The 16,601-nt window shown below is 40.4% G+C and overlaps 1 protein-coding gene across 1 annotated transcript in view; it reads left to right on the top strand.

The window, feature by feature from the left end:
- The window catches only part of TSPAN12 (tetraspanin 12), a 63,121-nt gene extending 50,737 nt beyond the window's left edge, over positions 1-12,384 (top strand). The window contains exon 8 of the mRNA XM_044920065.1: positions 10,823-12,384. Coding sequence (XP_044776000.1) covers positions 10,823-11,128 — 306 coding nt within the window. The 3' untranslated portion in view covers positions 11,129-12,384. The remainder of the gene's footprint in view (positions 1-10,822) is intronic.
- The last annotated feature ends 4,217 nt before the right edge of the window (positions 12,385-16,601 follow it).

Below are 16,601 nucleotides of genomic sequence, written 5' to 3'. Positions count from 1 at the left end.
TCTCAGCCCTCAACACTTTTTGATAACACTCTTCTCCTGTTAACAGTTAGAAAGGTGAGTCAATACTATATATCTATTTCGACTAATAGAAACAACTTTAATTTTATAATTTTCACACACAACATCCTAAACAGAAATACTTCCTTAGCAATTCTCTGCGGTAGAGACATGACAGAGTGTTGTAGATACAAAAGGAGTTGGTGGGGGATAGGGGTATGTATGGCTTTCTGGCACGTTCTACATAGTTATGAGATTGATTATTTTTCTCCCAGGTAACCCTGCTCTTAAATTACTACTAGGATTCTCCTTATGACCAAGTAAATCACCACACTCACAAAAAAAGCTAAACAAAATGAGGGGTGAGTGTTGAAAGAGAAATGCAAGGCAGGACACTAGTAGTAACAGTTTAGGTCCCCGACCAGGTGCTGGCCAGGTTCAGTAACATAAAGTTAGTCAAGTCTGCATAGTAATGATCTGCACATCAGTGGCTAGAATGAGATAGGAATTAGATGAACCCAAATGGGGGCACAAGAAGGAGCCAGACACAGGGTAGGCAATCTTTAATTACCATTGTGTTTATGTTTGAGATGTGCAACACGAGGGGCTCATCATTCATTGAGATAAGCAGGTGCTAGCCACATGCAGAAAACATTTGGGGGGCATGGGGCCGAAAAGGGCCTGGGGCAAGCAAAGAGGCCGCGATGCAAAGTTCCAGCTCAGCTGGAGCATGGGGCGGGAGGGGGGCCTCCTGGCAGGGCTGGACAGGGCAGGCACTGCATTAGGAAGAGCCCTGGCTGTCCTGCTACTGCATGCATTTTATGGTAAAGTCTGTGAGTAGTTGCCACACAGAAAGGCAGGCCACGTTCACAAATTTGAGGCATTATTATGAAAGGAAGGCTTAGCACTGAGTAGTCGCGGGATTCCGATTTATTAATAATGAAACTCCCTTCTCAGATAAACACACACAGAACCTCCTGCCCAGAGAGTGAACGGTAGGCAGCTTTCAGGCTCAGTGGTTATTTAGATGGAATATCCCCCAAGAAGTTCCATTCTTGGGGTTCTTTTATATGAAGTCAAGAAACTCCCTCCTGCCTCTCGGCTGACTCCATTATCTCCTCAGCAACTGTCAGTGGGGTTTGGGTTGACTCTGACTTGGGGTGATGTCTGTTTTATCATCCAGAGCCCTGCAGGACCAGTCTGTGCTTGGTAGGGGGAAAATCCCTTTTATCTTCAGGCTTTGCTTCATCTAATCGGGCTTCGAACCGTTCTGCCAGTTTTGCCTCAGGTGGACACATGCATGTATTCTTTCCTTTCCCTCTCTTCCCGACATAGTTCCGTTGCAGGTTTCCTGTTACCTCTTCACTGCTCCGCTTCTCTTCTTGTGCTCTGTTAATGAAGGCTTGCAAATATTGCCTTTAGAGTTTTTACGCCGAAGAAAGCCATTATAATATTCTGACCCGAAAGAAGTACTTCACGAAGTAACAATTTTAGATTTGTGCGTCAGAATCATTGTGTCAGCATTGTGAAGCCGAGTGGAGGTGAGGAACGGGTCTCTAGGCGGGGAGCAGAGGTAGGAACCTGTCACACATGAGATGACACTTGGTAGACCTAATTCAGGCAGAGATGTGGATTTTGTGCGGACTACACAGGGAAAGAGCTCATTCCAAATGCAATGACTTGAATACGGTGGGAGTCTATTTTTCTCTCGTAAACTGGTCCGGTGGGCCAGGCTGCCGGGCAGCTCGGCTGCATAGGTTCCTCTAGGGACCCAGGATGGTGAGACACGTTCATCTTTTTTTAATACTTGTCTTCCAGAATTACTCCTGTTTTTCTCCAGTTCCAGGCAGTGGGAAGAAGGAGGGCGTGGGAAGACGCTCCAACGCGTTCAGCGCTGCACTCATCATCTCTGCTCCCATTCCATTGACGAGGGCTCCTGTGGCCCTGCTTAGCTGCAAGGGAGGCTGGGAAGTGGGGTCTCTGGGAGGCTGTGTTCCCACAGACAGCACTGATTACTGTGAAGAAGTGGAGAACAGACTGGAGCAGGTGGGGGCACTGGCAGTTTCCATTAAGGTATCGTCAGTGTAGACGAGGCAGTGAATGCATGGGGGGATCGAAGGTCCGACGAAGAGCTGGTGTCACATCTGCAGGAGAGGACAAAGTTGGGGCATGGCACCGCGGAGGGAAAGAGGAGGAGACCCACCTGTTGGAGACAGAGGAGAAATGGAAAGCAGTGTCCTGGAAGTTAAGGAAGGAGAGGTCTTTAGGGAATAGTGAAGAAGTGTGGTTCAGAGGTTAAGACTGGGCTCCAAAGCCAGACTCTGGAGGTTTAATCTTTGCTCTGCCCCTTACTAGCTGTGTGACCTTGGGCAAGGTTTTCGTGTCTCTGTGTTTCATTTTTCTGAGTGGCAAAATGTGGTTAAAAGTACCCGGGTCAGGCTTGTTTGGAGAGTGAATTAACATCTATAAAGCCCTTAGAACAGTGCCTGTTTACAGTAAACACTACCAGTAATAGCTGAGAGGTAAAGTAAATTAGGGATTGGAAAGGACACCTTGGATTTTTCAAGTAAGATACACATTGATATAGCTCTATAAATATGCATGACCTTATTTGAGCCCTAAAATATTTGTATTAAGGCACAGTATTATTCTCTCCATTTTACAGATGAGAAAAGTCAGATAAGAAAAGAGGCTAAGTGACCTAACCCCATGTAATAGCTGGTCAGGGACTGAGCTCAGATCTATTTGATTTCAAAGCCCATATTTTTAGGCACTAAAGTTTTGAGATGTGGAATACATGGTGAGGAACAAGCTGAGTGTTTGTAGCTTCTTTTTCACTTGTGAACCTCAAAGTCTGTATTTGTATAATGAGATAATAATAGTACCTACCTCATTCTAGTAGTACAAGTCTAAATGGAGCTTCTTAATGAGAAATGCTTAGCAAACCACTTGGCACATAATAAACACTAATCTTCAATGCATGGTGGTAGCTAATGACAGTAATGACAATAATTGTAATATATTAATGTATTTATTAAAGTAATTAGAACAGTTAACAATCTATGATTAGATTTTTAACTAGCCAATTTGCACCCAGTTTTGCGAGTCAATACAGGAAAAGTATGCATTTTCTGGTTATATATATTTGTGCTGGCTGAAAGCAGATTTTCAGGTCAAGGTTTTGGGACCTTCACATGGTTTCCCACTTCACTTGTTTTAACACCTTCCCACTTCTTACAGACGAAATTTAGGTGGCCAAAGGGCCCAATGAGAGACACTGTTTGATGGAGCAGCTTGTAAATGTGCTTCTGCTCCCTCCGTCAGGGAGTGCCCACTGCTGGAGCTGGCCTCAGGGCCAGAACAGCGCTGTCTGGGTTTTCTGACTCCAGAGTCTCTTTACAACCACATCTTTTTGTAAAAATGAAAAATGTTCCGTACATGCAGTCTTTTAAATTTGGTGATTCTGTCTATCCAATGGGGATAAAGTGAGAATTAAACAAGATATGAGGGACTGTCATTAAGAAATAGGAAGACTTGGGGCACCTGGGTGGCTCAGAGGGTTAAGCGTCTGCTTTAGGCTCAGGTCATGATCCCAGGGTCCTGGGATCCAGCCCTGCTCAACAGGGAACCTGCTTCTCCCTCTCCCTTTGCCCCTCCCCACTGCTCTTGCTCTCTTGCTCTGCTGTCTCTCTCTCTCAAAATTAAAAAAAAAAAAGTAAAAATAAAATCTTTTTTATAGGAATAGGAAGAAATAGGAAGACTTTTTCTACTGCATTTCCTAGGCATGGGTTTGGTTAACCCTTATTCTTAAGAGAACAGAACGTCCCATGGTGAATTTTATTACTTGCTATTTAATTTTGTTTTTTAAAAGAAACATTTCTTCCCTGAAGCATTTATGATTATCAGTGGAGAACATTTGGTTCAACCTGTGTAAAGCTCATGGACTCATGAACTGCATTCAGTTTTTTTAATTTTAGAAGAAATGAGGCTGAAGATTATATATTTGTACCTGATAATTAACACAGTCATTTCAAACTTGACAGTCATGTGTATTACCAAATATCCATTAGAAAAATATCGATACTGGCATGTACACCTATTTATACTTTATCTTTATAAGCTGATTAGAAGTCTGCCTAATTTTTTTATGTGGCCTGTGAATATTGAGTACTGAAAAGCCGAGGGGTTCTTCCAATTTTAGAAAATCATTTTGGAGCTAGATCAGAGCATAATTTCAAGTATATCATTTCCTCAAGTGAAATGAGGCATCCTGACATGCCTTCCAATAGATTCTAGGAAATATAGGGATTAGTGATTTTTTTTCTCTGATAAAAAGGTACTGTTATTATTTACAGTTAATAGTTGACCAGAATTTTAATATTTCAGCAAGTAAAGTAGGTTAGCCATTACGCTTATTCATAATTTTGAATTTTCTGAAGTTATTAATGTAGGACTAACATAGCTTTATTTAGGAAGAAAAATATTCAAGTAAATCAACTTAGAGTATTTTATTTTGAGAAAAGCAAGTAGGTGTAATTAAGTTCTTTCCAATTCTGAATAAAACCCCCTTTGTGAAATGGAATGCAGTTTTGAACTCTAACATTTCTGTTTCCTCTTTGACTCACTCAACAGAAATGTTTGTTTATGCAACTAAGTCTCTATGAATAGTACAATGGAGTATATCGAGACACATCTGTATGTTTTTTTCTCTAGACTTGGTGTCTTGTTTTCAACAACAGTGTCCAAGTTTCACTGGAAAGTGTAAACCTTATGCATGATTATCTGACTGGCTGAAAATAAGGTCACAACTTGTGTTCAGATTGAATATCTGAGGATGATGTGGAATGGACCATCAGCCCTGGAGCTGTTTCTATGAAGAGTTTAGAGTGGCTGAGGAGAACAGTGCTTCTATACAGTGCTTATACAGGAATCTGGGAAAATACTATCCTCAAGACGAGGAATGTTCTTTTGGGAAGTTAATCCCTAATTTAAGTAATTGTGTAGATGATTCACTGATATTCAGTGTGATGCCTGATATTCTGCAAGTTGCTACAATTCCTTCTGGATCATCGTCAAAAAATACTAAATTGTGTGCAGTATAGAGAGATTTGTATTAATGAATTCTTTTTTTTAAGATTTTATTTATTTGAGAGAGAGAGAGAGAGTATGAGAGAGAGAGCACAAGCACGGGGAGGGGCAGAGGGAGAGGAAGAAGCAGGCTCCCCACTGAGCAGGGCTCCTTCCCAGGACCCTGGGATCATGACCACAGCCTAAGGCAGACGCTAACTGACTGATCCACCAGGTGCCCCTGTATTTAATGAATTCTAATGACAAACTTAAGTACTAAAATTCTGTCTTGTTTGAGGGGTTATCTATGTGCTCTGTAAACTAACTGAGGTAGTGATAGGGCTGACATATTGTTATAAAAATTGAGGATCCTAAGACCTTTGCTTTGAATAAACAACCCTTGCCCATCTTGACGCAGAGATAATCTTTAGGGATTATTTCCGAGATCTGGAAGGAGGTCAGGTCCTGACTATGTGTCATGTGATGCAATCCCATGTCCACACTTCTAGGGAACCTGAAAAGCTTTTTGCCAGGGATCCAAACCTTCACAACAGCCTTGGTTGTCTTAATATTTTACAGCATTTTTAGTTTTTTAAAGTTAAAAATCAGTGTTATTTTCAGAGAAACATTGACCAAATCAGCACAATCCAGAAAGAGCTCAGTAGGCTGATGCAGTGTATATATTTAGAAAACTTGAGGGAATTAGAATATTTAGTTTGGAGAAGAGAATAATTCAAGAGAAAGTGGTGGCTTCAGATACAGTTCTCCACCTTATGGAAAAGAGATCATCTGAGAGCAGAACCAGGACTAACACATCTTATTAGGAAGACAGGTTCCAATAAGGAAAAGTTGAAGAATTAGTGTTTTCAAGTGTGGACAGGATGGTCTAGTGAGTCAGGGAATTCCTTTCATTAGAAGTGCATTTTCTTTGAAGGCGTTTTTTGTGTGTATATGAGCCATCCTTTCTTGTTTCTTTGCACATCTTGTTATTGTTGTTGAGAACGAGACATTCTAAATAATAAAATGTGGCAAGTCTGGAAAACAGATTCTCCTGCCTGCCCAGAGTTTGTTGAGGTTGTTGTTCACTTGTTCCTTAATAACCTTCCTGAACTAGTTCTATAAACTCTGTATTCTTTGTCATGTGTGGGCACTGAAGTCTGCTCAGTTAACTTAGGGGTCAGTTGATGCCTGGAACCCGTAAGCCTCCCAGTCTCTGTCAAGGGTGCATAGAGCTTCAAAGTTAGCCAGAGGTAAGATCTTAGTGCCTTCCTGGCTCTTTCCTTAGCATGTGCACAGCCCTGGGCAGGAGCACTGCCCGACTCACGCGTGGAACTTTGCAGATCCCCACAAGTATCCCAGAACTTTGCCAAGGCCCCTGGGGACTTCTCATTCCCCCAGATTTTCTTTTTAAGCATTTTGACTAGCTCATTGTGTGCAATTATTATGCACTGCCTCAGGCAATCTCAGTGTTCCTCTGGTTGCTTCTGACAAACACCCTCAGGGCAAAGGCTGTTGGGCTGGTTGAGCTCCAACTCAGGTTCAAAGAAAAACAGCCTTGCAAATGAGGTCTTCCAGGGAACCAGGAGATAGGACAAATAATGACAATTCTCTGCAAATGGGGCTTTGAAGGAGCTCCAATCCTATTCTGTTGCCTCTGGCTTCCAGGCCACTGGTTTTCACCGTAATTATGGACTCTTGATTTTCAAGGCTACTGCAGAGCTGTAGAGAGGGGCTGGGAGAGGGCTAATTAAAATGTGACAGGGCTTGCTGTTCTGAGACTTAGGTACTTTTCTTGAATAATGCTCCTCAGATTGCTACAAGATTGGTTAATTTTCAGAGTTCTAAAAAAGCTGATTTTGCTAGTTCTTTCATTGCTTATGTGGAAGAGAGACTATTTAGAGGTCGTTTCTCTGCCAGTTTTGCCACTGTTGTTCTGGAAGTGCTTTTTAGCCATATTCTTAAAGGTTAGAAAGTCGAACTCATTAATTTCTCAAGTCCCCTCCCACTCTAGAACATTCAGTGTTAACTAGTATATCGCATCCCCCAAACCATCCTGGATGATATAATTTACTATGCCTTTTTTTATAAAGTGGTTGTTTAAAATATAATTAGAACAGACTTTCCCCAAAGCCAAAATATGAAACACAATAGACTGTAGTTCAGTTATCAATCTCTGCTTGATTTTACTCACAGATTTGAAAAAGAAACATTACCTTTCCTGTGTTTTTTTTTAAGTTCGAATGAATTAGTCAAAAGGGGTAGGAGATCTTATGCCAATAAGAAGAACTATATATCATGATAATGCTGCCTCATTCTCACAAAAGAAGAGCTATATAGGTAAAATTTAAGTAGCAGTGACTACTGAAAAGGTAAAACTCAAATGATAATCGACTTAAAGCATTTCCCAGGATTGAAACATCACCATATGTGTATCTTGAACGGTTTACATTTAATTCTGGAGTTCATTTTAATTATTCTTACCAGATTATTGATATGTCCATTCTAACTAATCATTTATTTACTTATTAAACATCCATTTTTATTTTAAGTACTGAGAATATAGGGAAGGAGTTAACATTATCCACAGTCATTTTATATCAGTTTCTTTTTCCTAAAGATGGATATGGTGATCTGCTACTGGCAATGAGGTTAAATGATGTATCCGTATAAATTAATTCTCCAGATGTTTGAAGCTAAACCTTTTAAATTTGACTACCTTTAAGGTGACCCTTTCCAAACTATATTAAATACCTCTCTGCTTCATGAGAAGGGTAGTGATCAATATCTCAGTAGCAAATAATCATTTTAGACGATTACTTCACTATCCTGAAAAACAGCAGCAGCCACTGTGGCTCTTATGAGCAAGGGCTGTTGTTGCATCAGTACTCAGTGGTGACACAATGCTGTGATCTACCTTGTACTTGTTCATTCATACTTGCTTTTCATGGATTTTCTATCTATTTTAATTTGAGCTTTCTAATCTTTTGTGGGCCAACACACCAGATCAGAGCTGACACCCACTGGACTCTTACCATGTGCTAGACCCCACTCTATGTATTAAGTGTGTTTATTCATTTAATTTTCCCAGTATCCCAGGTAGGTAGGCACTATTATTATCTTTTTGAGATGGGAAAACTGAAGCAGAGAGAGTAAGTAACTTAGCCCAAAGTCACATAGCTTATAAGTAGGAGAACAGGGATTTGAAATTCAGAATTCTGGCTCTGTGGTTCATGATCTTAACTATTATTCTATCCTGTGTCATGCAAGGACGCTTGTGAGAATTACACATAAATATAAGAGTGAGTTGGCTCTGATAGACTAGCTGAATGAAACGCTTTGAAAAGGATTTGAACTTCGGTGAATTTTCTTTGTGACACACAGAATACGTGTGCGTGTATGTGTATGCATGCATGTACATGCATATTGGTGTGCATATTAAACAAGTAAGGTGGCCAGAGAAGTGATTTTATTAAACCAGTGTTAATTAGTATTAAATTTTAAATATTTTAATTTTGCTTTTGGTAAAATTGATGACATTTTGCTAATCTTTTGCTGTTAATTTGCATTACGTGATTGACCAGAAAAAGCTCTTGAAATATGTCCATGACTAGTTTTACATGATTTTTTGCTTCTTGAGAATAATGACTTACTGGAGTAAAGTTACTGATCAATGTCTTTGGAAATCTAAGAATTAGGTATTATTCATTCTTCTCCTCCAAAATAATGCACAAATTAACAACTGATTCGGTAGTCTTGCTTTCCTTGATTTAGTTGAGTTCTTTGTGGAATCTGGAGATTCCACAAGGAGGCAATTTTCTAAGTAATTATCAATTTCTTTTTATTCAAGTAACTGCCTCAGTGGGGTAAGGAGACCAAGTCACTGTTTACCACAAACTCAGAAGAAAAGTTTTGAAAAGTCAAGTTCTTTTTGTTGGGAGGTAATTTTCCATGGGTCTCTTGCATTTCTGCATGTCTTGTGAGTAGAAGCACTGGATGCTTTCTTTTGGACTATCTTTTCAAGGGTGGTTTTTAAATTTATTTATTTATTTATTTATTTATTTATTAATTATTTGAGAGAGACAGAGAATGAGCAGGGGGAGGAGCAGAGGGAGAGGGACAAGCAGACTCCACACTGAGCTGGGAGCCCGACACAGAACTCGATCTCAGGACCCTGAGATCATGACCTGAGCCAAAATCAAGAGTCAGACACTTAACTGACTGAGCCACTCAGGCACCCCTCTTTTCAAGGGTTTTTGCACAGAAAACAGCCTTGAAGGTAGAGATAGTGTCTCTCTCCAGAGAAAAGGGTGGGTTTATTTACTGTCCGGTATAATAATGTCTTTCTTCAAAGCAAAGGACAAGTATGTTTACTGCCCATTATGAAAGATTAAGGTTCCCTAAACTTGAGGTTTCTCTTCCATAATGCAGCCCATTGTGTATGCAGGCATCATCTGGCTGTCTCTGTGTTGCCAGATCTTGAGGAACTGGCACATACTCTGGCTATTGCTGTTGCTATGAGTAATAAAATCTTTGGTCTCTGTCTTCTGCCAGAAGTCCATGAAACTGTGACAGCCTAATTAGCTTGCTTTCAAATAGAGTAAAATCTCAGAATCTTCAAAGTTCTTGAAATTTATTATTATAAAACTCTTTCCTAGATTTTCACCTTCATTTAGAATCAGCTTCCCTTTAGAAGAGTGAATTATCATGTCTTTGTTGTGGACTCAATGGAGACATGGCACGTTCTCTAGGCTTTGTTCACTGGAGAAGTGACTTATGGCAGTTGTTAGTCACATTCTCCCTCCTTCCCTTTGCCCCACCCCTCCTGTGATCCTTGGTTATAGTTTTTCTTTCTTTTTTTTTCCCCCCTCTTCTCTTCTTTCAGGATTCTCTCCTATCACAGGCACTCCTTAGCCTTTTATACTTAAAACTAAACACAAGCAAACAAAAACCTTGCTTATCTTTTGAAGTCAGGTGTCTCTAGTGTGTAGGGGAGCTAACGATTCTTTCAAACCCTTACCTGGTGGAACTAGAACTTGATGTCGTGGCAGAAGACCCCCCATGTGTATTTCTTCTACGAGCAGTGGGCAGAAGTGTATGCATGTGGGGTCGGAGAAGGGGGAGAGATGGGACTTCTACCCACCAGCATGTTTTAGCAGTAGACTGGGCAAACGTTCCTGATCCTTGGGGAAAAGTCTCTGACCAAATGAGCTATCATCTAAGAGTGAATACAAATAATAATAAGGAAACATTATTTTTGAAAATTTGGATCAGTCTTGATCAGGGGTCAGCAATCTATGGCCCTAAATCTGGCCTACCATGAGGTTTCACTGGAATGTAACCATGTGCTTTCATTTACAAACTGTCTATGGTGGCTTTCTGGTTACAGTGGCAGAGATGAGCAGTTGCCATAGAGACCATATGGCCTGCAAAGCCTGAAAGATTGACTATCTGACCCTTTACAAAAAAAAAGAGTTTACCAACCCCTGCTCTACTTGTATTTTATGCCAGTGGTTCTCAATTTCTGGTTGTGAGGAAGACAGAAGAAGGAGAGAGCTCATCAGAATCACCTGGCCAGGCTTTTCAAGAAGTGCTCACCTCCATCTGCCCTCTGGTTTCTCATAGGCATTCCCTGTTGAGAGTCACTGTGTTAAACTTCTATGATTCAAGTTGTTTGGTTCCATTAACTGATACAGTTTGTTTTCATTATTTTGACCCTCTGTAACACCCCCAGAGTAATCCTGTGTTATTTTTTTTACAGGGTTGTGGGAAGAAAATGTATTCCTTTTTGAGAGGAACCAAACAACTACAGGTGCTAAGGTTTCTGGGAATCTCCATTGGAGTGACACAAATCTTGGCCATGATTCTCACCATTACTCTGCTCTGGGCCCTCTATTATGATAGAAGGGAGCCTGGGACAGACCAAATGATGTCCCTGAAGAATGACACGACTCAGCACCTGTCATGTCACTCAGTAGAACTGTTGAAACCAAGTCTGTCGAGGATCTTTGAACACACATCTATGGCAAACAGCTTTACTACACACTTTGAGATGGAGGAATTATAGAACGTTAAAGAAGGAAACCACAAATTTATTTTACTGGACTTGTGAATTTTTGAGTACATACTTATATGTTTCAGAAATGTGTAGAAATAAAAATGTTGCCATAAAGGAATGACTAAGCATATAATTTTCTACCCTTTAAAATAAAGAGGGAAAATTTCCATTTTATAAGTCACCACCTGGACAATGGTTGATGCCCTTTATAATGCTGAGGACAGATCTAATATCCACTTTATAGCCTATATAAGATGGCATAGTTTGACCATCATTTCTGAAGCCATGTAAACAAGTTATGCTATGGTGGATTTGGAGCTACAGTAAAGTTTGATTTACTTCCATAAGCTTGCTAGTGTATCAAACACCAATGAACTTCTAACATAGGAAATTAGGCAGTATTAATGAACTGTGTTGCTTGGTGACATATTCTTTTGAGAGTGGGTAGATTATACATAAGAAAACTCTGAAGATTGGTGACTACCTAAATGTGATTTTTTTTTTCTGGTTACTAAAATATTCTTATTACTTACAAGAGCAAATTAACACATTGTCTTAAACTGATCAGGGATCTATGTGTATATAAGAGTCTGTGTTAAGTCTGTATAATTCAGTAGATTTCAGTTCTTATAATGTTAAGAATAACAATCGTGAGTGAAAAGGATAAATTTGTCCTGTATAGCACCATTATTTTTAACCTTTCCTGTTAATAGAGCTTTAAAATTCCACCTTGGGCTTATATTACGTACATAACTGTTAATTTAAATACTTAACCACTAATTTTGAAAATTGCCTGTGTGATGCATGGGAATCATTATAATTCAGAATGTAGCCTCATCTCTAAGAAGTATTAACAAGAAAGCTTACACATAATGTAGTTCATTCAGCAAAATCTTGGATGCTACCTTTCTCCCAAACTAAGGCTCTTTTTGACACTAACACTTTAAAATGAGCTTACCTTGTCTTCTCCAAACAAGAGGCAGTAGTCCGCAAGTATGAATATAATTCTACAGAGAATAGTGTTCCTTTTCTCCAGCAAAATGTCGTGAGAATCATTAAAATAAATGACAATTTAACTAGAGATACTCTTTGCTTTATTTCACTGATTAAGATACTGTGGTGAATTACACAGATTATTAAATTTTTTACAAGAGTAAAATATATTTATTTGAAATGGGGAGAGTGCATTTTACTGTATTTTGTGTGTTACGTTTATTTCTCAGAAAATGTAAAGAAAATTTACATGTGTCAATAAATATTTTCTAGAGAGTCATCATTTGTCTGTATATAACTTTTATACATTATAAGCACTTTTACCACTCAACAAGATCAGCAAGGGGAGAGAAATATGAGAAGAAATGACTGAGTAAAGTAACAATAATGATTTCCAAACTCTGGAACTAATCTGTAAGAGGATGTATCCTCAGTGAGAAAAGATGAAAAGGTGCCCATTTACTTTTCAGGTTTGTTTTTGAGCTAAATGATAAATAATGCGGCTGTTTGCTATAATATAAAATAATGCACATTCATGCTAATTTATCTTCTCAATGTTTTTACATCCCAGTCTCTTAAAGCAATTTTTAGAAGAAAACGAGTCTAAGAAATGCAATATTTGAAATCAACTGCCAGATTTGATCTCTTCCATAGATTGAATTGAAAACTGAGTAAATCCTTTGCGCAATCAGAACCAAAAGTATCCCTTTTTATAATTTCCTCAACACCCACCTCCCCATAACTTCACTTCAGAGGGAGAGGAAGAAACAGGCTCCCCGCTGAGCAGGGAACCTCATATGGGGCTTGATCCCAGGACCAAGAGCTGAAGGCAGACGCTTAACCGACTGAGCCACCCAGGTGCCCCTGAATGCCTGCTTTTTTTTGTTGATATGTCTCAGGCACAGAAAGAAAAAGCATATATTGTGTTGACCTCAGTTAAAAAAAAATCCTCAAATTATAAATAAAAGTGAATTTCCACATTTCTAGACTTCGGCTATCTTGACCTGATTCAGTACTCTAGAACAGCCAGCATAAATTTAGGCAGTCATCTAATACAGACTGCACTGGCTTGACGTGAACGGATGGCATTTCCAGCGGTGGTCCACACCAGCCTCTTACAGTGACAGGGCAGCTGGGACAATAAAACTGCCAGAGACCTTAAAAAGTGTATTGACTATGGGAGCGCTGAGGGAGTTCACTGTTTGGCTCTGCTGCAAACAAAATGGCTAAGTATTTCTTTGGGAGTTTTCAAAAGCTTTCTTTTCTAAAAATCACCACATTTTTAAAGCAAAAATTTAAGATTATTTTCAGGCTAGTTAATAGTCCATTCAAAGTGCCGTGGAGATTCAGAAATGACAATAGGAGATGGTGTCTGTTCTCAAGCACTGTAGAATCTGGTGGCAAGACACTTGTGCTGGTCACAGATAAAATTCATAGGAGAAGACAGAGTGCAGGGCCAGGGGGGTTGTGGTGAGGAAGAGGAGACGGAGAAGAGGGGAAGTAAGGCAGCTACATCAAAAAGGTGGCTTTCCAGCTGAGTCAGGAAGGAAGAGTGGTGTTTCGCTAACTCATGGAGAACATCCCATGACTCTGAAGTTAAAAAGTATATATTATTTGGGGGGCAGAGCTTGTCCTTTGATGTGGTTAGAGCACAGGATGCTTGAAGAGCATGGGAGAGGAAATGGGTGAAATTTAGGTTTTTGGACTTCATTTCATAAGCTAAATGGGGGAGGTCATTGAAGTATTTTCAGAAGTGATTTGCCTTTCAGAAATTTAAGCGGATTAGCCAGTGAGAGACTGGTGGCTGTGAGACGGGTGCAGCTATTACGCAACCCCGTGGCGTGGCCACTCCTTATCTTGTGTAGGTACTGGCCACTCCGGAGTTCTAGAACACTCCAGAGTCTGGAGGGGGGCTGGCTAGATTGCTGTTGCTGTGGTCCTGGACAGAGAAGGATCCTCACCAGGGTAATGAAAGTAAAAAAATGGAATGCATACAACAGATTACAACAAGGTGAATCCACAAAAAATAGGCAGCAGATTGAGTATGGAATGAAAAGTAAAAGACCTGAAATTTCTAGATTTTATAGCTAGTAAATTGGCAATGGTATACCTAGATAGAAGACTGGAGGGGGAGTGGGTGTGTGGGAGGGAAATTAGTTTGGTTTGGGACATACTGAGTTGGACATGCCTGCAGGACATGCAGATGGAGATGTCTACAGGCAGCTGTAAATTCCAGTCTGGAGCTCAGAGAGTTCACTGTCGAGCCTGAGAATTTTTATGCATTGCTTTCTGATCTCAGGAAGACTGACAGAAAATGGGTTGAGAACCAAATCTAATATGAGGAGAATCTTAAGCAGGATGCTACAAGAGCTTCCTTTTGTCTGAACTCCCACTCCTATGAATGAGTCAAGCGAGGTAAAGAAAAGAGAAATGAATATACCACTGAATCTTCTGTGGCAAAAGGAGCTGCCCCTTAAAAAAAAAAATACTGCCAAGAGCTGTGTTGCTCATCCAACCCCCCTTCCAATTATCATCCTGTGATTTACAAGCGGATTCATCCTTCCTATTAACTGAGTTCTTATTTCCTCACCTCCAAGCATCTCTTAGAAGCATGTATGGGAGAGTCTGTCATACCATCTTGAAAACTCATTTATTTTCTCTTAGAATATGTTACTGCAATCATCCTCCACCTCGTGCATTCATGGGTGCCTACCAGGGGCCAGGCCCCAGGGTGCTAGGTGTATTATGCAGATTTCTCAGCTCTCTACAACTTTTTTGCAATCTGTCAGCATCATGATCCCCATTTTACAAATGAAGAAGAGGGACTCAGAGAGATTTAGGAAGTGCTTTTTGCTAGTAAGTGGCAATGCTCTGCCTTCCCCCCTCACCACTTTGTGACATGGCATCTCCATCCGCCTGTGGGGAAGCTCAGCTACTGCCTACATAGAAAAGCCAAAACCTCCTCCATGTCAGTCAGTATCTCCAGGACCAATTTGTCTCCAAATTCTGGTACTTCTTCCTTCAAAATGAGTATTTTTCTTCTAATTTCATTCTTCCTACTATTTCCCAGAACAAGTCCAAATAATCTAAAACTTTGATTGAAGCCATACATTTCTCTCCTCTCCCACCTCTTGTCTCCTCCCATTGATCTATCTCGCACACATACATGGCCAAATTCGTTTTTTTTAAAGATTTTATTTATTTATTTATTTATTTATTTATTTATTTATTTATTTTAGAGAGAAAGAGAGAGAGCAGGGAGGGGGCAGAGGGAGAGGGAGAGAGAGAATCTCAAGCAGACTCCACGCTGAGTGGAGAGCCTGGCTTGTGAAGCTCGATCTTATGACCCTGAGATCATGACCTGAGTCAAAATCAGGAGTCAGACATTTAACCGACTGAGCCAACGAGGCACCCCTAAAATAATTTCTTTAATCAACTTTATTTTAAGTACTAGTTTTATAAATATATATAGTCGTGTAACTACAACCACAATTGAGATATAGAATATTTCATCATTTCAAAAATTTCTACCGCATGCCTGCTTGCTATAAAACCCTACAATCCCCATTCCCAGCCCCAGGCAACACTGACCTGCTATATGTCACTCACTTCTTTTTCTTTTTTTTAAGATTTTTATTTATTTATTTGACAGAGAGAGAGCTTACAAGCAGGGGGAGTGGCAGACAGAGGGAGAAGCAGGCTCCCCACTGAGCAAGGAGCCCGATGCGGCACTCGATCCCAGGACCCTGGGATCATGACCTGAGCCAAAGGCAGATGATTAACCGACTGAACCACCCAGGTGCCCCGGTCACTCACTTCCTATAAAACACACTTCCTTATTCAAACACTTCCAGGAGTTCTTTGTTTTAATTAAGACAGAGCTTTCCAGCTCGTTTGTGTATGCGTCATTTATATGGCTTATTGGGCTAAATGAAGGTGTGAAATGACTGGCCATCCTAGGTCTTGCCTGACTAAATGTCCACTATGGAGAAGCAATAGCTCAGTGCCCAGGGGTGGCTGCAATACAAAACAGAAGTGAGTTTATATTTCACAAAACACACATGTGTGAGTAGCCCAAGGAGTCAAGCCCTTCTCTCCCACTGCTCTGCTGTGTTAGGGCATTTCCCCAGCTCACATGGTCCCACATGGCACACTCTACTTCCACATATAGGCTAAAGAAAGGGGAAAGTGGAATGGGAGGAAACATGTTTCTTCCCTTTACGGGCATATCCAGCAACACACATCGTGTCCATTCACATCTCACAACTCTAAGGCGGAGAGGGGATAGTCTTTGTTCCAGAAAACACTTTGTTGATCCAGGAAGTTCTATGACCAAAGAAGGAGGGGAAATTGGCATAGGTGTCAACACACTCTCCCACATTCCTCAGTGCTTGCAGAATAAAATCTTCCACTTGAACTTATTTTTCCAGACTGTCCCCTTATACTTTCCCACAGGTTAATATACACCAGCCACACGGGCCAACCATGG

This window comes from Neomonachus schauinslandi, chromosome 12, assembly GCF_002201575.2.
Source record: "Neomonachus schauinslandi chromosome 12, ASM220157v2, whole genome shotgun sequence".
NCBI classification, from domain to species: domain Eukaryota; kingdom Metazoa; phylum Chordata; class Mammalia; order Carnivora; family Phocidae; genus Neomonachus; species Neomonachus schauinslandi.
Note: the sequence above shows the minus strand (reverse complement) of the source record. Positions and strands in the feature narration are given on the sequence as shown.